The sequence below is a fragment of the Giraffa tippelskirchi genome, chromosome 7, assembly GCF_054371585.1.
Source record: "Giraffa tippelskirchi isolate mGirTip1 chromosome 7, T2T-mGirTip1v1.2.pri, whole genome shotgun sequence".
Lineage (NCBI taxonomy): Eukaryota > Metazoa > Chordata > Mammalia > Artiodactyla > Giraffidae > Giraffa > Giraffa tippelskirchi.
In genome coordinates this window covers 123,273,602-123,299,374 of record NC_137281.1, presented here as the reverse complement: position 1 = coordinate 123,299,374, position 25,773 = coordinate 123,273,602, and the positions used below count along the sequence as shown (strand labels likewise).

The window sequence follows — 25,773 nt, the reverse complement described above, 5'->3', positions numbered from 1 at the left end:
ATGAGGCTGAGAGGGCTTCCCAGGTGATGCCATGGTAAACAATCTGCCTGACAATGGTGGAAATGCAGGTTCGATCCCCCGATTGGGAAGATCCCTTGGAGAAGGAAATGGCAACCCACTTCAGTATTCTTGCCTGGAGGATTCCCAGGACAGAGGAGCTGGGCAGGCTATAGTCCATGGGGTCGCAAAGACTGACACAACTTAGCAACTAAACAACAACAACGTGAGGCTGAGCATTCTGAATCTTGAATTTAGACAAACTATTCAGTAAGTGTGACATAAAAGTGAGGTCAAAATAAAGATCAATTCCATAGATGCACAGAAAGTGAAATCAACTAGACTTGTTATCAGGGTAGCAGATGAGAAGATAGGGAAATGGGAGTTTTACCATAAATCCTTCCTGAAGAGTATTTTTTTAAATGACAAGTTATAATAACTATAAGCATTATATACTTGCTTTTCTTTGTACAGGTTGCCCTTACACATGTATCCCTAAACAATACATAGTTTAAATTTGCCAGCTTCTGAACTTTAAGTGGAATATTCTTGTCTGGTTTGCTCTCTTCTCTCAGGATTTTATGTCTAATATTCATTTGAGTGCTTGTGTTTAACTCTTATGATGATAGGATCATATGTTGAATGAGTATACCGATATTAATTGACCATTTTTATTCACTTATGTTAGTTTTAGGAAAAATAGCATAAGTATTTCCTCATGTTATTAAAAATACAAATGAACATAAAAAAATAAAATAAAGATATTTCCAGACAAGCAAGAGCATCCTCACGTGAAGTTACTCAAGGACGCATGTTAGAAAAAAATGAGAAAGAAAACTAAGAAAGCTAAAACATGGGGTTCAGAAAACTGGTGCTCCAACCTGAGTGCAGGAAAAGGGAGAACTCGGTTGTCAGTCACGAATCCACAGAGTGCACTTCCTGCTTGGAGAGGCCACCTTGCACGCGTGACTGCAGGATGAAAAAACTCGAGCAAGGTATAAAAGCACATTATTCTTTTTCTTTTATCAATAAAAAGAGGCAAGTGCCATTAGAAATTCCAGGGAAGACAAAAACCTAGACAAGGAAGTCTTGTCCAGACCCGACAAAACTAATAAAGAGGTATGATTTTAAGCAACAGATAATGTGTAAGAAAGCATCCTTTTGGACTTGATTCCAAAACTATTTTCCTCTACCCAGCCCAGGAGATCTGTTGGAAATAAAATACAATCTTAGTACGCTACTTGGTTCAGCAGTGAGCAGTATTTATTCATTCACAATATAAATGCCGTGTATTCACTTTTATCTTTTTCTTTTCCACTTTTATCTTTTAAAATTAATCAATGGACAGAGCACACATGCCTGGCACTGGGACATAAAGAAACATTAACAGTTTTGGTAACACAAATATTATGTCCATAATTGTAGTTTATTCTATGAAAAAAAAAGGGACTGAAACGTTGGCTAAGGTTGATGGAGGATGAAATAGTGATATAAATGTGTTATTTAAAGGCACAAAGGTAGCCAATGGAAGAACTGAAAGTAGTAATGTAATTATTAAAGATCAGGAGTATAAGGGGGAGAAAAAGGTGAAGGATAATATAACACAGCTAAATCACCACTCAAAGGGTAAATTGGTATCATTTGGAGTTGACAGATCAAGAAATAGATTTCTATGATTATTACCCAGGATTATGGATGTCAGAGTGCTTGGGCAGGGTAGGGAGGGTAAGATGGGAAGGTGCAGGGCAAAGCTTCTGCTTTAAAGATCTTCTCTCTCTCTTTTTTAAATCAAATTTATTTTTATTTGATTAAGAATAAAATTAAAAGTAAGTCAGGCCCCACTTTATGTATTTGTGCCTATTTAAGACAGAAAATACTGAGCAACCAACAGGGGTTAATTTTTTTGCTTATGTTGACCACATACTACATGTTCATTTTCCTTTTCCTTCCCCCCGTTTCCCTCAGAATAAAATGGCTGAGGTGGTGACTTCTGGCACTAGAATGTCATTTCTTAGAAAACAAACATGACCTTTTCCAAGCTGGGATATTATGACCAATTAGAAGAGCGATTTATTTACTGGGTCTACCACAGCTGGAATTGGATGAGAGGCCTAGGAAGCATCGTCCCAAATGCCCACATGCCTTTGTTTTCTTTTCATGGGTGATGACACTGAGAACATTCTGTTTTTACAGATGGTCTCCTTGCCGAAATGTAGGAGGAAAACTGTAAACAGTAATTTGCATCCTGTTTACCCATGTTTTTCTGTGCCATAGCTCCCTGGCAGCTCTGTCTATCTGGAGGGGAATACAGGAAGCTGCGGTGATGGGTTCCCTCTTCCTACTTCCAGGGACCATCTTGGAAAAGCATGAGTTAAGATGTTCACTTTGCCCAGAAATCATCAAGGCCATTAAGAACCGTACTGCTGGTGTACCACATCTTTCTCCATGGAGCACCGAAAGTTGAAGATCCCAGTGTGGCAACAACCCAATGGCAGCATCACTGGAATACAGAAAGGACAGCATTGTACCTTCTTTGTGAATGGACTGAGGCCACTGGTGATTTGCACCATGGTAACTACCTACAACCCAGTGTCCTGGTTTCTGTGAATGTCAGGGTCCAGGTATAAAAGAGCACTTGAGACAGAGTGGAGTAACATAGTGAATCCAGAATGGATGAGATATAGTCTTGAATTAGAAAAGTAAAGGTAAAAACCTATCTAAAATGATTCTTATAGTGTCTTATAAAGTAGGTTCTTATAACATTAAGAGAGTATTATCATTTCTACTATTACTACCACTACTACTGCTACTTTCCTCCTCCTATTATGATTCTATACAATAGCATAATGATGTTAAGTCTGAAAGAGAGAAACCTATTTCCCTGTGTCCCTTTTTAAGAAAAAAAAAATTAAATTCTCAAAAACTTCTCTGCAGACTTCACCTTCATCCCAGTGGTCAAAATTTTATTACATGACCATTCCAACCAATACCTTGCAGAAGAAAATATAATTCCTATAACTGCGCTGCAGGGAAGGGGCCTATGCTTCCTAGATCCTGTGTGCTCCTGATATTTGAACAAAGTCAAAGTTTGGTTAATGTGGAGGAAAGAATTGGGGGGATGGTCTTTGTGTGCACAACCAGCAGTGTCAACCATAGTGATATTGCGGGAGCTGTTTCTCAATGTAAGCAATCTGATTTCAGTCTACATTTTTCACAAGTCAATGCTTTAGACTTCTTGAGAATAGTAAGAGTCTTATTTATCATTAGATTTCCCACAAAATACTAAGAATGATTTTGTAGTTAAATAAGGTGAATCAATTATATATATTTTTTCCATAGTTATATCTTGTGTTCATTACTGAGATCTTATCAAGTTAACAAAACAAGATTCCAGGAGACTTCTTTGGTGGTACAGTGGAAAGGATTTGCCTACCAATGCAGGGAACATGGGTTCTATTCCTGGTCCGGGAAGATTCTACATGCTGTGGAGCAATTAAGTCCATGCACCACAATTAATGAGCCTGCACACTGCAGCTACTCAAGCCTGTGTGCCTAGATAGAGCCTGTGCTCTGCAGCAAGAGAAGCCACCACAATGAGAGGCCTGTGCACCACAACGAAGAGTAGCCCCACTTGCCGCAACTAGAGAAAGCCCACGTGCAGCAATGAAGACCCAGTACAACCAAACAGGATTTATAAAAAAGAGAGACTCCAGTGATTACTGGTCCCCTACGGACTTTCCCTTTTTTTAAATCTCTATGCTGAGTTAAGAAAGTCTGAAACAGTCTTATTAGAGCTGAACATTGTTGAGAATAGAGTATAGACAGCTAAAATTTAGTCATCATAAATATCCTCTTTCCAGTCCTCAAATATTTATTATCAGAGTTTCAAATACAAAGGAGACAGTAGGAAGAGTGAACACGTTTGATGGAATCAAAATACAAAATAAATTTTTTAATAGAAGTGTATTGGACCAAAGTGATTAAAACTAATTTTCATGAAAAAAACACTTATAAGTCCCAGAATCAGACTGTTAATATATTAATATTAAAATATACATTAAATATATAATTTAAAATATAAAAAGGTGGTATAGGGAGATGTGCAGGGTGGGAAATCTAAATCTATTTGTGAAAATTAAAAAAAAAAACTTGTACATTGAGTCAGGGAAAGTTTAGTTTATACTGCAATAACAAATAACCCCCAAATCTTGCACATAATGCAACAAGAATTTATTTTTCACTCAAGCGAAGTGTACTGCATGTCCAGGCAGTGTGCCAGCGCACCTGTCCTCCATGTGTTGGCTCAATATTCCAGCTTGATTCAATCCATGACACTTCCTAATCAACATACGCATTTGACAATTGCTGTGATGGGAAAAAGTGGGCTGCAAAGTTGAGAGTGAGTGTTTAAATGCCTCAAAACTGAATTGACAGAGGAGACCTTTGCTAATTTTTCATTGGTCACATGACACAGGGGTGGGGACATGTGTTCCTCCCATGTGCTTGGAGAGGAGAACAGAATTGGTGGTTAACGATCAGAAGTACTGTTCATTTATCAATCACATACAGTAGAAGTGAGAAATAGCCTTAAGGGACTAGACCTGACAGAGTGCCTGATGAACCATGGATGGAGGTTCATGACATTGTACAGGAGACAGGGATCAAGACCATCCCCAAGAAAAAGAAATGCAAAAAAGCAAAATGACTGTCTGAGGAGGCCTTACAAATAGCTGTGAAAAGAAGAGAAGCAAAAAGCAAAGATGGAAAGAAATGATATACCCATTTCAATGAAGAGTTCCAAAGAATAGCAAGGAGAGATAAGAAAGCCTTCCTCAGTGATCAGTGCAAAGAATTAGAGGAAAACAATAGAATGGGAAAGACTAGAGATCTCTTCAAGAAAATTAGAGATACCAAGGGAACATTTCATGCAAAGATGGGCTCAATAAAGGACAGAAATGGTATGGACCTAATAGAAGCAGAAGGTACTAAGAAGAGGTGGCAAGGAATACACAGAAGAACTGTACAAAAAAGATCTTCATGATTCAGATAATCACAGTGGTGTGACCACTCACCTAGAGTCAAACATCCTGGAATGTGAAGTCAAGTGGGCCTTAGGAAGCATCACTAAGAACAAAGCTAGTAGAGGTGATGGAATTCCAGTTGAACTGTTTTCAAATCCTAAAAGATGATGCTATGAAAGTGTTGCACTCTATATGCCAGCAAATTTGGAAAACTCAGCAGTGGCCACAGTACTGGAAAAGGTCAGTTTTCATTCCAATCCCAAAGAAAGGTAATTCCAAAGAATGCTCAAACTACCACACAATTGCCCTCATCTCACACACTAGTAAAGTAATGCTCAAAATTCTCCAAGCCAGGCTTCAACAGGGGGTGAAACGTGAACTTCCAGATGTTCAAGCTGGTTTTAGAAAAGGCAGAGGAACCAGAGATCAAATTGCCAACATCCGCTGGATCATCGAAAAAGCAAGAGAGTTCCAGAAAAACATCGATTTCTGTTTTATTGACTATTCCAAAGCCTTTGACCATGTGGATCACAATAAACTGTGGAAAATTCTTCAAGAGATGGGAATACCAGACCACCTGACCTGCCTCTTGAGAAATCTGTATGCAGGTCAGGAAGCAAGAGAACTGGACATGGAACAACAGACTGGTTCCAAATAGGAACAGGAGTACATACATCAAGGCTGTACATTGTCACCCTGCTTATTTAACTTATATGTAGAGTACATCATGAGAAATCCTGGGCTGGATGAAGCATAAGCTGGAGTCAAAATTGCTGGGAGAAATATCAATAACCACAGATATGCAGATGACACCACCCTTATGGCAGAAAGTGAAGAAGAACTAAAGAGCTTCTTGATAAAAGTGAAAGTGGAGAGTGAAAAAATTGGCTTAAAGCTCAACATTCAGAAATCTAAGATCATGGCATCTGGTCCCATCACTTCATGGCAAACAGATGGGGGAACAGTGGAAAGAGTGGCAGACTTCATTTTTTTGGTCTCCAAAATCACTGCAGGTGGTGACTGCAGCCATGAAATTAAAAGATGCTTACTCCTTGGAAGAAAAACTGTGACCAACCTAGACAGCATATTAAAAAGCAGAGACATTACTTTGCCAACAAAGGTCCATCTAGTCAAGACTATGGTTTTTCCAGTAGTCATGTATGGATGTGAGAGTTGGACTATAAAGAAAGCTGAGTGCCGAAGAAATGATGCTTTTGAACTGTGGTGTTGGAGAAGACTCCTGAGAGTCCCTTGGATGGCAAGGAGATCCAACTAGTCCATCCTAAAGGAGATCAGCCCTGTGTGTTCACTGGAAGGACTGATGTTGAAGCTGAAGCTCCAATACCTTGGCCACCTGATGCGAAGAGCTGACTCAATTGAAAAGACCCTGATGCTGGGAAAGATTGAAGGCGGGAGGAGAAGGGGACGACCAAGGATGAGATGGTTGGATGGCATCACTGACTCAACGGAGATGTGTTTGAGTCAACTCCGGGAGTTGGTAATGGACGGGGAGGCCTGGCGTGCTGCAGTCCATGGGGTCGCAAAGAGTCGGATACAACTGTATGACTGAACTGAACTGAAAATTCATTTTGAGTCCAAAATACCATAAGGCTGTTAGAAATATTTAAATATGAGGCTACATAAATAGAAGTAAACGATAAAGCTAATAATAGTGTTATTTCCCTTTCCTGGACAGACTAGTCTTTGAGCACTGTGCTCATTTGAGGAGCTATACTTTAGAACGTCCTCTGGAGGTATTCAGAAGAGCTAAATGCAGGATGATCAAGAACCCTTTCTGGCTATACTGGAGAAGTCCTCTGAGGAAAAAATATCCATTCATCCTCAAATGTGTGACTATTTGACTTCCTTTAAGGGGCTATGAGTGGTAATTTACAGAGAGAAAGATTTATACTAAATTTAAGTCTTCTGCAGTCAAAACTATACGGATTGTCTCAAGGTGAGTTAGGTCCTTCTCAAGGCTAAGGTCTGAACATGGCACAAATTTTGTGGGAAAAGGAGGATTCAAGTGTCATATGATTCATTGAACTAGATGACCCTTAAAGATGCTTCCAGCCTCAAATTTGATAATTGGATGGTTCCTCAATTGCCCACAACTCCCATCTGGGTGATTGCTCCCAGACCTCCAAAACCACTAGCACTTGCTTGAACTCCCTTCCAGGGTCCTGGAGCAATACACTGCTGGCATCTGGCTACACAAATAAGAAACGGATGATATATCCCAAAGGTGAAGAGGATGGGGTGTGGTTCTGAACCCTGGGATGCTGTACTTCATCCACAATTGTATTTGCAAGGCAGCTCCAAGTCATTCCAGAGCTAGTTATGGAAACACACGAAAAGCCACACACCCTATTGTCTTCCTGTAGTGAAGCTGGGCTGAACTAATGCAAACCAAATTTGATTTAAACCAAGAAATTCTTGTTAGGCAGAACGTTTTTATGTCTTTTATCCTTGAGTGAATTTTTACAGCTGAGTTGGAAAGTCTATCAAATAGGAATTAGAACTTCTCTGCCAACTCCTGATGTCTATCTCAGCCACTGCAAGGCTGCCCTCTTCACCACCAGGGGTTAACTAGGTTCTTCACTCAGTAACCATTTTCTGACATCCTCCCGATGACACACTCTCACACACGCTTGTTGTTTTTCTTTTTTCTATTCATGAGTTGCACTTTCTTTGTTACTATGGCTGCAAATTGTTGATACTGGATTCATAGTCAGGTTTTTATTCCTTTTTGTCATTTTTTCCCATGAACTAATAAACCACAGTGGAGTTAACAGAGCAAGTCGATGTGAACTTTACACAAAGCGTTTTTATATTCTATGGCCATTCTCTCCCTACCCTTAATCATTTAGAGTTGTTAACATAAGAAAATGAAAACGTTCGGCCTCCGTCCTTGCCCCCCTCCTTTTGCCTCTCATTTCCCAAGCATCAGAGGGGAAGGACTATCAGCCATTTCCCATCAGTACTGTTTGCAAAGTAACACATGTCCTCAATTACTGGGACCAGAAACTGCAGGCACCTTTTGGGTTGGTGATGGATGACTGGCTGGCCCTGCTCTCTGTTGAATATGACCCATGGTTGCCACGGTGGGAATGGTTTCGTAGAGTAACATTTTCTTTCCTGTGATCCAGGCAGCTTTTTGTCCTGGGCAATGGACCCTGTTCTCAATAGGCGTGAGCCCAGTCTCAGCTTGGGTGTAAACCAGTCCACAGGAGAATCTGAGCTCAGAGCTCATCTCACAGGGAAAAGATCTTAGACTGAAACAGAAGGAGAAATGCATGCAGAGTAACCTTTTATGTGGCAAATGAGCAGGTTGCAGAGTAGAAGCATCTGGGTTTGCAACTTACATCTACCACTTACCAACCGCCATGATTTTTTGCCAAAGCATGTGATTTCTCTGTCTCCCTTTTTTATCAACTTGGATAAGAAAATTAAAAATAATACTCCCTATTTGTCATGGTGATCATTACATAATGTACTTGATTGTCAGAAAACTATGTTGTTCACTCAAATTCACACTAGTGCTCACATAATATTGTCTGTCAAATATTCTTCAATAAAATAGCAATAACAATAGTCCCTAAGGTTTCATGGAGTTGTCATGAGGGTTATCATTGGAAAGGCACTGTATGTCTTTGAGAACATAATCAATAAAAGTTAGCAATTGTACTAGTCAAGAACATTTTGGTAGCAAAGGACCAAAAAAACAGCCCAGAACTTAAGTATAGAAAGGCATTTATTGATTCACACAAAGCATGGATGTTCTAGGGGCTCAAGCAGTATCAGTAAAACTCAGTCACCCCTACATTTATTGATTCTGTTACTGCGGTAGCTAGTAACTCAGGAGGCCCTCAGTGAGCTCTGCCTTCTGGTACTACCCTTGAGTGTCCCCTCCTCCACTGTGCCGGAGTTGGTCTGTGTGACTAAAAGACCAGTAGTTGGTCTGTGTGACCAATATGGCAGAAGAGATAATAGGTTGCTTCCAAATTTATAAAAAGACACTGTGGCTTCCCTCTTAGTGTGTCTGTCTGTCTGTGTGTCTCTCTTCCCCTTTCTCCAATTATTCACTGTGGGGGAAGCCAGCTGCCATGTTATGGACAGTTCTACTATGGAGAGCCCGCCTTGTAATGAACTGAAGTCTCCTGACAACAGCCACATGAGGGTATCTCTTGGAAGTGGATCCTCTAGCCTCAGTCAAGCCTTTGGTGACAATTTAACTGCAATCACATGAGACATCCTGAGCCAGAGTTATCCAGCTAAGCAACTCCTGGATACCTGATCCTCAAAAATTATGTGGGATAGTACATGTTGTGTTAAGCTATTAAGTTTTGAGGTAATTTTTATGCAGCAATAGAAACCTAATGCAACTGATGTGAGATACCAAATATACTGATACCTTCACTTGTAGGTAGTTCTGTCTGATGCAGCTCTTAGCAATCTGTCTTATACCATCCTCCCAGCTAGTAATTCTAGTAGAGATCATTCTTTCCCCCAAAATTACAACAAAATTACTAGGGTGAGTCTTCTTGGATGGATTCAGCTAAGTGTTCTTCCCTTAACTAACATTTTTCACAAAAGGAAAAAAAAAGTTATTACCAGAAAAAGGAGTATTTGGGGCGGGGGGAAGACAGCAAAAACAACAGATGTTTGTGTTTGCTATTATCACCAATCACAATACAACTATTTATCTTCTGTTGGCAAATATGTTTGATAGTAATAATACTAGCTAACCTTTATTGAGTGTTTGCTATATGTCAGGAACTTTGTGCTTAATTGCTTTAGTCATGTCCAACTCTTTGAAACGCTATAGACTGTAGCCCGCCAGGCTCCTCTATCTATGGGATTTTCTGGGTAAGAATACTGGAGTGGGTTGCTGTGCCCTCCTCCAGAGGACCTTCTTGACCCAGGGATTAAACCCAAGTCTCTTACATCTCCTGCATTGGCAAATGAGTTCTTTACCACTAGCGCCACTTGGGAAGCCCCAATTTTATGTTTCACTTAATTTTTGCTATGTGCCTATGAAATGGGTACTATTATCTTTATTTTATGAATAAGAGAGGCACAGACAGTTTAAGTAATTATCCCAAAGTCAAACAGCCAGTTAGTAGTCAGGCTTGGATTTGAACCAAGATGGTTTAGTTTTAGGATTCATGCTCATAAACCACTCTGCTAAAACACCAATACCATGCATGAAGTGTTAAGTTTTGATTTCAGGTGTTTGCCCTCTGAGGTCTTGGGTTTTCTTGTACAGAATGTGTTTCCACTGACACAGAGATGAAGATGACTCAGTCTTAACCCTGAAGTGATAGACACACTTCAATACCTGATCATGTGGTGGTGGAGGGGAGATGTATAAACACTTTTAAGCTATGTTCATTCATTGTTCTGCCTCAAGTACCTCCTACTGATAACACACCACTGACAGAGTAAGTTTGTTTTTTTTTCAAAGGCTCTTTGAGTGAAAATTTAGGTATGGAGGTGACTGTGAAAAATGTCACTAGCATGACTCATTTAACTCATTTAGGTGCATATTTGGCCTATATTAGGAAGATTTTTATTTGTTCTAATTAAATGTTGGACAACCTTTTCCACCTGCCCATATCAGCAGGAAATTTGGTGTTTCCTCTTCAAGCCTTTGCCCACAACTTGAATTGTCAGAAATTTGAGGGTCTTATTTAGTCTAAATGTTTGCTCTAGATTTTAAGCTCTGGGATGTTTGTGTTGCTAATGGCCTGATATGGATGGTGGAATCCATTACGTTCTTATCCATTGAAGTGAGAGCTATCCCTCCTTGTGAGTCCTGCTTCACTGGCTCTGAACACACCTCATCATCGGGCTCCAAGATTTAGACTGTATGTGGTTATATATCAAGGATCAGCTATTGCTTCTCAAATACAGCAATCTCACCAGGGCAGCCAGTCTGAGATGAACAAGTAAGATTGTGGCAGCCACTGTGTTCCTGGAACTAGCTCTTCTCACAAAACAGTAGCCCTGTCCACTGATCCAGACTCTTCCTTTCTGCCTAGGGAGGTCCTCTTTGGGGCTCTTCATGTCCCAGTAAACCTCTGTTTGGGCCATCTTGTTCATTGGAAGGGCTTTTTAATTCTGCTGAACTCCACAAGCATCCCAGTGCTGCTGAGAATGGAGTGTGCAACTCACCTTTCTCCCTAGAGATTATTCAAGTTTACTTAACTGAGACCACTCAAGTGTTACCGGCAAACATCAAAGATAATCTGTCCCAGGATGATTTTCTGCATCAACCTAGGCACAAAAGCTGCATGCTAACAAATGCATTAAAATGTATTTTAAATACACAAAATTTAAATTTTAAATACACAAAAATGTTTTCAAGTTATGCTTCACTAGACATCCTGCTACAGAAACATGACAACATCTTAGGGTATCATAACCTTGGGCAGACTCTTGGGTGTAGACAACTTTTCAGCCCCAACAAGGTCTGCTTGATTAGAGAGGTGGTTTCCCAGAGAGAGGGCATTGCTATCTCCAGAAACAGAGAGGACAAACAGATGAAAGGTGACCAATACATTTAAAAGTGTGTCTGTGGCTGGTTAACCTTGAGCTCACAAGAGGAGAAAACAATCGTCTATTCAACTCCAGCTGGTCCTTTTCTCACTGTAGAAAACTAAGTATCATACCCCATTTATGTCATTTTTACAGGAAAACTTAATATTGAGCTCTGAATGATTCAGAGTTAGGAGGAACATAAGGACCTACTACACAGATTGGTGTCATTGCCTGAGGACCTAGAAACTCTCAAGTATTTAGTCTCATAGGTAAATTTCCTTTGGAATAGAGGGCATCAGTTTCATCATTTAAGAAGAGATGGGCATTTTTTCAATACATAGTAGGTGGTATCATCTCAGAAGTAAGAGGGTGCCAAATAGAGCACCAGGAAATGGCAATATTAGTTTGGATGACCAGAGCTGAAAGGAGAGAACTCATGATCCCTTCTCTTCTCCTCTTTGCCTTCTCCACCTCCCTTTGAATAAACATGTCACTAAGTATTAAGAATATTTGGCAAAAGCATTTCCCTTTAGAGCAAGGGGGAAATTAATATTTTTTTCTAGGGGTGGGATTGGGGAGGTATGAGCATGAAGCCAGGTGTTGATGACTTCTCCGCAAATATGATAATTTCTAATTAAAAGCTGGCAGCCACACCAAATAGTTTGCACTCTGTGGGAAAGCAAGGACTGAAAGGTTGGGTGGGATGAAGAAGCCTGATGTAATCACATTCCACTGACTGAAAACCCTTTCCTGTGGGTAAGTATTGTCCTGGGGATATCATGCTCTGTTCCTAATAAATTTCATCAAGCAAAGACACAGATATATCACCTAAAAAGGTCTTCAAATGACAACAGTTCCTGCAAATCAGGAAATGGAGCTGATTTCCCACTAAAGTAGGTCTGTCTGTTCAGTAGAGTTGCCAGGTTGCTGTCATGGAGAAGTTATTTGCTGACTCATCTTGATATTGGGGAATTTTCAATTTTCCATTGTACAGAGTTCTGTCTCTTTCCAGAGGTAATCTGTTTAAAATAATAATTTTATGTAACATATGTGAACTGTGTTTTACTATTTTATATTCTAATAAGAAATGTCCCTAATTCCAACAAAGGGGGAAAACACAGTCTTTTGAAATCTTCTCAACTCATAGTATAAAAAGTAAAATATGAGCCACGGACAGTTAGTGGCCTAGTTTTTTGAGACAAATGATTAAAAAAATGCATCTTTTAAGTGTTGCCAAATTTTAGTAATACTTTTTTTTTGTACCTAAGACATTAAGATTCTACTTTTTGTTATTCTTTTGAAGCTTATTTACTTGTGAAATTAGTTTCAAAACATTACTTTTTTTTCAGTAAGAAAATGGCTTCCAGTAACTCATTAGTTACTTTTAAACAGTCTTTCTGGTAAGATACCAAGCTCCACTCTTCATATCTTGAGTCCTGGCTCTGACTAGGTGACTGATCCCAGGATTTGGGAAAGGACCTTAGAGACTTCTATTCCCAATCACAAACAGTGAAAGGATTCTGTCCACACCTTTGCCCCTCCCAACTGGTCATGTGGCCTCTGCTGGAAACCCAGTGGTGTCTCTATTTTGTGAGGCTATTATCTGAAGGAAATGGACTCATTTTCAAAGATGGGCAGCACAGATAGTAATTTGGTCATTCATGTATTCACTCATTCTTTTGACCGATGTTTACTGAACAGGCAGGTTCTGAGTTGGCTCTAAGGACAGAGGTCAAGAGAAGAGATGTGGTCTCTGCCCTCACGGAGTTCCCAGTCGGGAAGAGAGACATTAAAAACTAAGTAAACAGGTAACTAATTACACTATTTATAATGATGGAAAATGGCATGAAGGACAAGTGGAAAGTATGGTAAGGGCTAATCATAGGGAGACAGACCCAGACTGGTGGTCAGTTGGAGTTTTAATTAAGACATTTTTCTTTTTTATTCTATCATATAAATGAACCCTAGGTATGAAAGTCTGGGTTAGAATTTCTTAAAATAACTACTCATAGAAGAGGTAAAATGTGTCATAAATGAGAGTATTGATACAATGTAGATGCTCTCCATAAATAATGGTTAGGTATTTATAATATATCCTATCTGGCGATATCATATAGCCTTAAAATTAACTTGGAAAACTTTTTATACATTTCATAAAAACTTTATGCTCTATTGTTATCAAGTACAAAAAATTGCAAATGCAGAAACATTAAATATGTTATATGTATATATGTGTATGTGTATGCATATGCCTAGAAAATATGTGAAAATTGTACCAAAATGTTTTCCTTTTTATTGTTAACTGAATTATAAATATGCATATAAAATATATTTTAGTGAATATATATCAAGCAAACATCTGTGTGATCACAGCCAGATCAAAGACTGAAACTCTGACAGCACCCAAAGGACCTCCTCTCCCTCATACAGCGTTCACCATAAATAATCCTCTTTCTTCCCTAGAAATAAACACTATCCTGACTTTTATGATCATTACATATATCCTGTTTGTATTTCTAAGTAATGTAAATTACTTTTGTCAGTTTTGAACTTTATATACATGGAATTATACTTTTCTGGTTTCTTTGGCTCCACATCATGTATGTGGAGCTCAGCACTTCATTGTTCCAGTGTTCCTTTGTGTGAATGAACACGGCACAGTTCACTTGTCCCTTCTAGCATGGATGGGTATTCGAGTCGTCTCCAGTTTGGGTCTACTATACACAATGTTACAACCACCATTCTTGTACATGCACATTGCACACCCTATATTGAGCTTCTTTACCTTTTAAAGTCTCTAAGTGTGCTTGCTGGTCGTGGGAGGTGTTGCTTATTCTGTTTCAACCCTCCCCTCCTGATCCATTCATCCCTGCTCTTTGCCTTTTTAAGAACCTTATCACCAGACGGCCTGGCCTCCAGCTTTTAGTTACCTTTGGCCAAAGGGAGGCAACAGCATGAGCTTGGAGGGTGGGAGGTACAGCACTTGGAATCTGAATTCCCCTGGCTTCCTCTCTGCCTCCCCTCAGTTCTGGGAGCAGCTGCACTGCATTTCTTCTTCAGTTCGATCTCTCACAAGGCTCTGGTAAGACTTTTCCTTCCTCCTGCTACTTGAGGCCCAGCAGTGGTAAAGACCTCCTGTTGTTAAGCCTCCGGTAGACTGCCATCCTTGCGGTTCGTTTAACCCTGCTCACACCTTCATAAACCATCCTTTATTAAACTCTCTTCATTCAAACCGTTCTGAAGATGCCATGTCCTTCCTCCTATTTAAGGTACACAGTCCAATGGCTTATAATATATTCACTTCACTATGTACCCATTACCACAATCAAATTTAGAACAATTTCCTAAAAGATGTGCTGTAGCACTTAGCTGTCACTTCCAGTTCCCCCATACTCCACCAGCCCAAGTCAACTACTATTAATATATAATCTACTTTCTATCTCTATAGACTTTTCTATTCGGAATATTTCATAAAAATTTCATGTATGTGTATATGTGTATATATATGTATGTGTGTATATATATATATATTTCTTACATGTATTTATTTTTTCTTTATATATGTAGCTTAGATTTAGATCTTTAGGCCACCCAGAAATTTTTTGATAATGATGATGATGGTGAAAGGTAGAGATCTTTCAAAAGAAAAGATTCCATTTCTCTTGCCAAATGGACATCAAATTATCCCATCACCACTTATGGAAGCATATCCTTTTCTCTGTTAATCTACATTGTGTCCTTTTACTATAAGATTAATTCCCATGGAGATGAGTCTCAGAGAAATGGCAACTGTCTTCTTTATATCTATTGTCAAATGTCCCACAGTGAGGATATATCATTTATACAACTAGAAAAAAAGTTTCTAGAGAATTAAATTAAATTTTTCCAATTAAAAAAATTAGAAGTTGAAGGTCAATAGCAAAGGATGCTTAGAGATTTTCAGACTACAGAGGGAGACTTTTCTTTTGCTGCCTTTCCTACCTATTTCCCAACATTCTCATTTTCTGTAGCAAATAGCCAAGAAGCTTCTTGTATCTGCAGCACAGAACAGAGACAGAGCCGCCGGCACAGCCTCCAGGAAACCTGAGTTCTCGGCTTAGTTCTCATGCCCTCTTTCTCCAGGTTCAGGCTGAAGGTACCTCCTCTGTCCACTAGAGCATGGGTCCCCAACCCCCCAACCCCCAGGTGAGTACAGGTCCATGGGCCATTAGGAATCCAGCCCCTCACAGCAGGAGGTAAGCAGCTGGCTAGCCACTCCCCATCCCTCCCCATCCCTCTCATTAGCACTTGAACCATCCCCCTGCCATTGTGGAAAATCATCCTCCACAAAACCAGTCTCTGGCGCCAAAAAGGTTGAGGACCACTACACTAGAGCTTTTCTTTTCTGAACTTTGCTCTGATCCAGGTCTAGAATTGGCCTCTTTGTTTAATAGATTATCCTCTCTCAGTTGTTGTTGATGTTTAGTTGCTAAGTTGTTTCTGACTCTTTTGCCACCCCATGGACTGTAACCTGCCAGACTTCTCTGTCCATGGGGTTTTCCCAGCAAGAATACTGGAGTGGGTACCCATTCCCTTCTCCAGGCGATCTTCCTGACCCAGGGATTGAACCCACGTCTCCTGCATTGGCAGGCAGATTCTTGACAACTGAGCCACCAGGGAAGCCTTCTCTCTCTCAGAACCCAGATTCTATAATAATCTCTCAGGCTCTCTCATCTCTTCCCCACTTCCTCCACCTTCTGCTTCTCACACAGATAATCTAGGTATTAATGTAACTCTTCTTCACTCTCTCTAGTGATGTTTGGGCTCGAAATAGGGGGTCTAGACAGGCAATAGTGGTAAATGAAGATCTGGAATCAAGCTGTGTGTGTGCTAAGTCACTTCAGTTGTGTCCGACTCTTTGCTATCCCTGGGACTGTAACCCTTCAGGCTCCCCTGTCCGTGGGATTCTCCAGGCAAGAATACTGGAGTGGGTGGCCATTTCTTCTTCCAGGGGATCTTCCTGACCTAGGGATCAAAGGGCAGGCCAGTTCTTTAACACTAGTGCCACCTGGGAAGCCCAGGTGTCAAGCTGTCTGGGCTTAAATTCTACTCCAGTTATTTATTATCTGTGTACCCTTGGAGAAGTTACTTTATCACTCAATCTCTTAATTGACTGTTTCCTAGCCTCTAAAATGATGATGGCTGTTAGAATAAAATGAATTGTTCCTTAGAAAGTTCTTAATATTGCCTGGTGCATGGTCCATTCTCAATAAATGTAAGCTGCATTTGTGGTTATTATCTGATGCTCATACAAAGAAACCCATTCACCCACTGTCATGAAAGAAATATCATATATTGGCACACGTAAATAATAAAATGTTCACTCCTTGAAAAAGTCCAAAATAAGCCAGAAACACTGGTATCTATAACAATTGCTTTATATCACCATGATGAATCCATTCCTCCATTTCCCTTCAAAGTCTACTTTGGAAGTAGGGGAGGGGACAGAGGCATGTGGAAGTTGGAGGGAGGTCAGTGTGTTTGACATCCCATTCAGTACGATGCACAACAGACACAACACTCTGGAAAGTAGAAGCTTAAGTGGAGAAGGAGACAGCGATAAGTCCTCAGAAATTCATAGGAAGAGTGGAGTGTTAAATTTCCACATTCAAAGGAATCCAATTCATAGGATTCATTCCAGTTCATAGGCATTTGAGGGAGAGGGCTGAATTTCCACAATCTAGGTAGGGGTGGGGATAAAATTCAAGTCTCTTATGCCCAGATCTAAGGGACAGAAATACTCGGAGTTACTCAAGAGCTAGAGCCCAGAATGCCTTGCTGCACCACTTACCCCCAGTTGTTGGCTGCTAAGTAAGGTGCTGATGAATGTTCAACTCCTCTTCTCTCTGCTGTGCTCCTTCTTGGCAACATTCATTATGAATAGGCCTTATGGGCAGCTTTGGATCCTGCATTTGCTCTGACTCAGTAGTTTGCCACTTAACTTCCTTTTAACATTCCTCCACCCTCACCATGGAATACAGGTCTCTCCCAGAGCCACCTGCTCCTTCTCTTCTCAGTACGCATAGCCTTGCTCTCCAATTTCTCCATCAGCAATTTGGCTCTTGTGGAGGCAAATACAACTTCTGTTCAAATATTTTCCATGTGAACTTCTTTTTTGGGGCACACTGTGTTTCACTGGTGTGGACCTTTATTGGGATAGAAGAGGGTGATCGGGGCTGATGCTTGAAAAGTCAAGTTTATATATCCAAATAAAGAGACCAAATAAAGCCCTTCTTCCCATGGGTTTCTGTCCAAAAATCCAGAGGCAGTCATGATCAAGGAGGCTAGTGCTGAGTTGAGGCCAAAAACCAGCCTAGGAATGGACTGAGGCTCATAGTTGGCACACATGCCTTTAGATTCTCTCACATTTACCCTCCTGGGTCTTCTTAACCTAGGTCATTGGCCTAATAAAAGTGCCAGTCCAGGCTACAGTTCAACATCAACATGTGTACTAAACCACACCACACCCCACACACAGCATGACAAGCCCTGGCTACTCGCAAACCACTGGAGTGTCCGTCTCCTCCAGTGGAGTTCAGATAAGGCCTTTCAGCTTGGCTGCCTCTGCACGATTTCTGCCAGGTCCAGCATTCCAAAGAGAAACACATTTACCTACTTAAGGAGCCTCTTCTCTTGACTCTGACCTGGATGAATATCCCAACCAAGGACACGTTAGTGAGATGGAAGAGTGCTGTGTTGTGAATCAAGTGTGAGTTTAAATCCCAGTTTTATAATAGCTGTGTAGCCTTGAACTAATTTCTTCACATCACTCTACCTACTTCTTCATTTGTGAAATGGAGCTAATAAAGCAAAGGGGGTGTGAGAATCCATAGAAAGATAACCCACAAATAATAAGGTGGGCGATTCCCTGAGAAATATGCTAGTCCTACTGAGACAGGAAATAGGGTTGATGTTACATGTGGAGAGGTGGTCCCTTCTTTGATATTTAAGGGATGAGAGATCCACAGCCTAAAAGGAAGTATGATTGGAAGCTGAGTTGGGAAAAATAACTTTGTGAACTCAGAGTGTGCTATGTCAAAAATTGGAGCTGCGCTCTGCCACTTGATGTTTAGTGTCTAAAGGTTCCTGAGTTGAGATGATGATGTAGACAAAGGACAGTGGGACATAGCAGGTGCATGTTCTAACATGCACTGTGCTTTTGGACTTGTTACCATTGGTCAAAATGTCTGTTTGAAGAGATCTGGCCACTGAAATGAGCAGTGGCCACCTCAGATGCAAGCTCATTGATTTGAGGGGATTTTGTGGCATCTCACTAGTGACTGCTAGCAGTGGCAACCACAGCCAAAAAGAATGAGGTTACTTGGCAAACTTGGATTTGGGTTTGATGCCTTAAGGCAATACTAATCCAGACTGACCCATTGGACAGAAGTGTCTTCCCGGGGCTTTGGAGCTCTTGTACAGATATAATGCGGATGCAGAGGCATTCAACGTTCACGTTTGAGAGAATGTGGTTTCATTTCATGTCCCAAGCTGGCAAACCGGTCCCATGTGTAAAGTGGTTAGCATGCTGTCTGGCTCATTTTAAGGGCCCCATAAATGATGCTCATTATGATTAAACACGCGTGCCACAGCAGCCAGAGGGCAAAGCAGTGCTCCTTGGCAGCTGGAGCTCTCTAAGGGGAGGGTGGCAGCTTAGGAGCTGAGAGAAGAGAGTGGAATCATTTAGTGGCTGACACATACCCGGTCACTACAAGGAATCTCCCATCCCAGCACAGAAGTCTGAGCCAATTTGCCTGGCCTCCAGAGACTCTCTGGTTCCAGCCACAGATCCGAGTTGGGAGCATCTATCCTGTTAGCTGGCTATGGTTGGGAGACAGAGGGGGTGAACCAGAGCTCACCCGGATTTGGGAGCCTTGAGCAATAGCTCATCTCCTCCAGCATTCTCTGGGGGTTGAAAGGCTGTGGGAAAGGGAGGAGAGAGGGCGTGGGACACCTCACATGGTCAGGATGGCCTCCCCTCCCTTGGAACACATGGCAGCCAGATCATGGGTTCATAGGGTTGTTTATCATCCTCAGTCTTGGAGAGACCATGCCCACATGACAGGGCTTTATAAGTTGGAAAGTACTTTCCAAATGTACAAAACCTCCACCTGGGATTCAGCTGTAGGCTTTCCACCCCTTGGAGCATAGGATCCTGTGTCAATGTCCTCAAAAGGGGATTCACATCACTTAAGTCTCATTGGGGTGGAGGTACCATATTAGCCACTGCAGTTTGCAAGCCCTGGGACCCATGCTCTTGCCAGGACCCTTTCTGTATCTCTTAAGAAACAAGGCGACTAGACAGTGACTTGGGCTGGGCCATCCCGGGCAAGGATTCTCATAGCACCTATGAGCTGGAAGCACAGAGCTCTGAGGAGGGAGAGAGGGAGATAGGTGGACATGGGAGGTCATCAAGGACAGCATTCAGGAAGAGCCATATCATGTCCTTTTATAGATGTACCAGCTGGAGCATAGGAAGGCTCACCTACTCAGCCAGATCCACCTCTTGCTGCACTAGGTCGTTGACCTCCTTTGGCCCTGGTGGCCTTCTATAAGCTTTAAGCAGTTTTACTTCTTATATGTAACTGTTTTTTCCAGCCACCAAAGCAAAGCCATTTAAATTGCTAACCTCAAATACACATGATGAACTTGGATATTTGTTTTCAGGTCTCCCATTGACCACAGGGTCCTCATTCCACAGCTACTAAGGCACCCAACACCTGAGATATCACTCATTCCCAAAACTTTTGAGACCCTGGTCCCACTCGCTTCACTTTTTTTATGTGAAACTTTTATGTAAGTCCTTTTACTTCTAGTCATCCATAACTTATTCTATAACCCTGCATGCATGCTACATCGCTTCACTTGTGTCCAATTCTTTGCGACCCTATGGACTGTAGCCTGCCAGGTGCCTCTGTCCATGGGATTCTCCAGGCAAGAATATTGGAGTGCGTTGCCATGCCCTCTTCCAGGGGATCTTCCCGACCCAGGGATCGAACCTGCATCTCTTATGTCTCCTGCACTGGCAGGTGAGTTCTTTACCACTAGTGCCACCTAGGAAGCCCCTTCTATAATCCTGTCTCCTCCGTATTCACATGTAGGGGACCAGGTAAAGATGAAAAAATGGAGACCAGGACGGACTCTCCCTAGGTCATTCAACAGAACAGCCGAGAGAGATTTACCTAGCAGTGCAGTGGAAAAGACTCATGATCCCAACACAGGAGGATCAGCTTTGATCCCTGGGTCGTGGATCTAAGATCTCACATACCTGAGGGCTGCAATTACTGAGCCCACATGCTCTAGAGCCCCTGTGCCGCAACTAGAGAAGTCAACACACAGGAATGAAGACCTGCACACCACACTGAAGACCTAGTGGAGACAAAAGAAATAAAATATTTTTTGAACAAAAATTTAAAAATTCCACCTCAACTTAATTGTCAATACTACCCAAAATTCCCATTAAAAACAAACAAAAACCAGAACAGCAGAGCAAGGGGAAGGAGCTGTCACCTCACCACTGCTCTTAAATCCATCCTCTCCCTTCCATTCCCCCAATCATTACTTTGCCAAGGCCTCCTGCCTGGACCCCCATAGAATTTCATTCTTTCAACAAATGATTGAGACAAAGGCCCTTGCCTCATGCCTAAGTGACCAATAAGGTGGGGGGGAGGGTTGGAGGGGCTGCAGTGGCATCAAATCATTTACAAATGATTGCAAATGAGCAAAGAAAAAAGGAAAGTCAGAGGCTGTCTGATTTGTTCCACTGCTTCAGTCTTTCAGCTTCTCAGAGAGTCCTATACACATCTGCTGGAGTGTTATATTCCTAATACTCCCCAAAACAGTACACTGTATTCCAGATTACTCTAGATGGGCATTCTAGCCCCTCCATGACCACAACCTCAAGGCCCTACTTCCTTACACACTGCCCCTGCCATCGGGCACTACTGCCCACTATCCTTGCCCACTTCAGTGCCCATATGCAGGGTGTTCTTTCTATGCAAAAGCCCAACTCGGCTGCCACATCCCCAAGAAGCTTTCACCAACACCTCTGATGAAAATGATTTTTCTCCACCTCTGCTATATACTCCCTGATCAATTTGTAGGACTAATTTTATGGGAAAGATACATGTTACAAGATTCCAGGACTTCACAATTTCTTTTAGGTAATGAAAAGCCCAGTGGTGGACAATGAAAATGGAAGCCCCTGGATTATCCACTTCTGGGCACATTTTTGAAAGCCAATCCTTGTCCACGGAACATCTACAATTCACCTTTTCTGAACCACAGCCAAGTGCCAGACACTGAAGAGCAAAATACAACATGTAAAAAAATACAACAACAACAGTAAAACCATGGTCCCTGGCCTGAGTTTACATTTTGAGCAGTCTCTGGGAAGGCTGCAGTCTGCATCAGCTGAAAAGCACTTAATAAGCCCTGTTTGTTCAGAGAGTTTCCCTCCCCTGGTAGCTGAGCTTTTGATTACATATCACTGCATATGATACACATCATAAATATATTTCATAACATGACTGTGAGCATCATTATCTTTCCTACTTTACATGTTGACTCTGGTTCTTCTCAGCCCACAATGTCTTCCTCATACCCTCTTTTCAGCACCCTACTCAGGTTCCTTTCTTTCTGCTCCAACCCTATGATCTCCCACTGCTTTGAACTTCTTTCAGGAACTTGTAAATTAGCACCACATATATTAGTTCTTCCTCACATGGTTCAGAAGTGTGACATTCAGTGGCTTTGGAGTTTGTAGCAGGGAGAGCTAGCTGACCACCAAGCTACGTGCTCTTCTTCCATTTGGTCGAGTTGTTGTGGGACGCAGCTACTCAGTCACTCCATTTCCCGACACTTTTGCCTCTTCTTGAGGCTATGAAACTAATTGTAGCCAATGAACTAAAAGGAGTTTCTACTGGTTTGGGGCGGAAGTTGTTACAGTATCTTCCATGCCATTGTCACTCGCTCTTTCTCTCCATTGACAAGTTTGGATGCCAGAAGATGGAAACAGCAGGGCTTCGGGATGGAAAGGGCTGGATTCCTGAGTCATCGGCTGAAGAATAACCTTCCAGGAAAGCACAACTGACCAGGAATATCTTCAGACTTTGGACAAAAAAGAAGCTTTTATTAAGTTAAACCACTGAGACTAAAACAAAGTTAGGTAAATCTAAAACTGAATCCTATCTCTGCCACTTGATAGCTGTGTGATGTTGGGAAGATTATTTACCCTCCAGACCTCAGATTCTCCATCGAAAAGAGGGGATCAACAGTACCTAACTTTGCAGAATGGTTATGAGGCATAAATAAGGTATAGGAAGTACTTGAGACATTGAAGAAACCAAATATTTTCTGTATCTTTGTGTGTGTGCACGGGACTCTCATGCAGTTGCTTCATGTGTGTTAAATCTTGCTTGTATATTGTAAACCCCTGGAGAAGTAGTTCAATGATGTAGATTACTTCTGTGTTTGCCATTAAAATCTAGCACAGTGCAAAGTCCATAGAAGATCTCAATAAATAGTTGTTATTGTTGTTAGTCACAAAGTTGTGTCCAGCTCTTTTGGGACCCCATGGAGTGTAGCCCAGGAGGCTCCTCTATCCATGGGATTTCCCAGGCAAGAATACTGGAGTGGGTTGCCATTTCCTTCTCCAATAAATATTTACTAAGAGGCAAAAACCAACTTGATTTAAAGCTCAGGCAAAACTATCCTCCTGTGCTACCCTTTGGGTCATCTCCCCTCCTTGGCCACCCACAACCCACTCCATCACATAGCTCCCTTTATTCTCTTCCACCTATGACCCTCTCCCACTACCAGTTCCTTTGGCTTCCCACCAACCCACAACCTTTAAAGCCACCCTTTCTTTCTCCTCCATAAAAAAAAAAAAAAAAAAAAATGTATTTTCGTGTAAACTTGTTTGCTCAGTATGTGAGTTAATGGGTGTATCTATTTGGATAAAGTGTTTTTGTGGTTTGTTTACAATGCAGCAGAAGCAAGACAGAGGAGGGAGGGGCTGATTACTGAGCTTTTTCGAAACAGATAGTGAGGAAACCATGTTGGCGGTGACCTTGTTTCATATTTTTGTAAATGAGCTGTGGACACGAGTTTTATGATGAAATCTCTTATGATGAAGTTGGAAGATGTTGCTAAACACTTCTGCCTAGTATAAAATATCAAGTTGATGAAGAACAACCATCTCATCAGACTGGTATGTTGAGACTTTGGGAATTGTGTCAATCTGTTTTTAAAAAGAGGAGACATATTTAAAGAATAAGAGCAATGAAAAATTGGTGGGTTATCTGAAGTCATTTTAAGCCACCAGAGTTTAGCTTATCTTTAAAAAATTCAGTCTCTGTGCCCTCACTATTGAAGAGGCAGTTGAAGCTTCTTTTAAGTCTCACCATGTTTGACATGCTTTTTACATGTGAACATATTTCCTAACCTCTTGCAATGAAAGCTCTATAAGAAAAGCAGAGTAACACCAGAGTCTCCTGATAATAGTAGATAGAGAACAAATGTCCAACCAGTAGAGGCAAACTTTTTTCATGAGGCTTATTTAAGAAAATTTTTTTAAATGTTTGGACTTCACTTTAAAAAGAGTGCACACACACACACACACACAGAGCTGCACACACACCATCAGGAACTGTAATATCTGCAACTATAGTAAAGCATTTTAAAAATTATTTCCCTGAAAAAGGAATTTCATCTAGTGAAAGGTGAAATTTCAGAAACTATATATATAATATAAAATTATATATTATATAAGTGTTACATACTGATAAATACATATATATTATTAATTATATGTAATAATACTATATATACAATTTTATATATTATAGAAAATTTGGGCTTTTGAACATGTTTTATGTGAGAGGAGCACTGGTGGTGCGGAGTGGAGGCAGGCTGGGTGGCGTAACTGAGGGATTTGAAAGTGAAGTGCATGGGAATCAGTCTCAGACAAGGAACAATAAACAAAGAGGGAGTCCACCAGGACGTCACCACCTTAAGGGTGGTCTGCAGGCTGCACTGAGCACAGGACCAGGGCAAGGGAAGTGAGGCACTCTACTTGAGTGCACCAAAAACACTCAGTAACCAAAATAAGTAATATTTTAAAAGTTCAAATTCAAACTGTCACCAGCAAAGCCATTAACAATTCCCGGGAAATAAAAATAGAATCTGGGTAATAAAATAATGTGCTATGCTCAGTAACTCAGTCCTGTCTTTTTGCAACCCCTTGGACTGTAGCCTGCCAGGCTCCTCTGTTCATGGGATTTCCCAAACAAGAATACTGGAGTGGGTTGCCATTTCCTGTGCCAGGGGATCTTCCCAACCCAGGGATAGGTCTCTTGCACTGGCTGGTGGATTCTTCACCACTGAGCCACCTGGGAAGCCCAGGTAATAAAATGATGGTGTTGTAATTTAGAGATTCATTGATGGATCAGCTTTCTCCATCTGCCAGCCGGTATTGGGGCCAGGGTGTATTAAATAGGAAGATTAAATGTTTTCGTGTTGGGGATGATACCCAAAAAACTTCCAGTTCTGCAGGATGCACCCTAATGGGCTACTACCAAACAAGAGGGTTGCAGAAAGCGAGAATATCTCACAGTTCCCAAAGGGGGATGAAAAGATCTTGGCCACTACTCTCCAAGGCACATGGTCCGAAAAGATGAAGAATTATGGGGCCTAAAGGCAGATGGGGAGAAGCTCTGCTCTTCCACCCATGGTTATAACGGTGACCCAAACCAGCAAGAGATAGTTACAGAAGATGGACCTTCACCCCTAATTGCCCCTCAAGAAGAAAGAGTAAGACAAAGGGCCAAGGAAGGATTAAAACTCATTAACAAGTCCTGGGAAATAGAATCTGATAATAAAATAAAATCTAATCTTTTTTTTCCTTTGTGCTTAGTTTCACTTGCTCGAACAGTACTGCGTGCAGTGGCCTTCTACTCAGCAATTCAGATGAGAGTTCCTGGTGTGAAGCGGCTGCACCTGATACTTGAGCTTGGCGTAGGTCTTGCAGAAGCTGTGCGCATGACACCAGGGATCAGCACACCAGGTGCAGAGAGGATGCGCGCAGAGCACGGTGATCTAGAGGCTTGAGCAGTGACACGGACGCTCACGCACACGCACACGCGCGCACACTCGGACGCACAAGAGGTCCGCC

The 25,773-nt window shown here is 41.4% G+C and overlaps 1 protein-coding gene across 15 annotated transcripts in view; it reads left to right on the top strand.

Moving 5' to 3' along the window:
- DUT (deoxyuridine triphosphatase) overlaps positions 1-23,148 on the top strand; it is a 71,307-nt gene extending 48,159 nt beyond the window's left edge. For 14 of the 15 annotated variants that reach the window (XM_081508544.1, XM_081508548.1, XM_081508552.1 and 11 more), the window contains one exon: positions 2,272-2,759. In XM_081508544.1, the coding sequence (XP_081364670.1) occupies positions 2,272-2,321 (50 nt within the window). In that variant the 3' untranslated portion in view covers positions 2,322-2,759. Of the gene's footprint in view, positions 1-2,271; positions 2,760-20,500; positions 20,630-22,592 lie in introns of those variants that run through there. The other variant, XM_081508536.1, reaches the window with a different exon arrangement.
- The last annotated feature ends 2,625 nt before the right edge of the window (positions 23,149-25,773 follow it).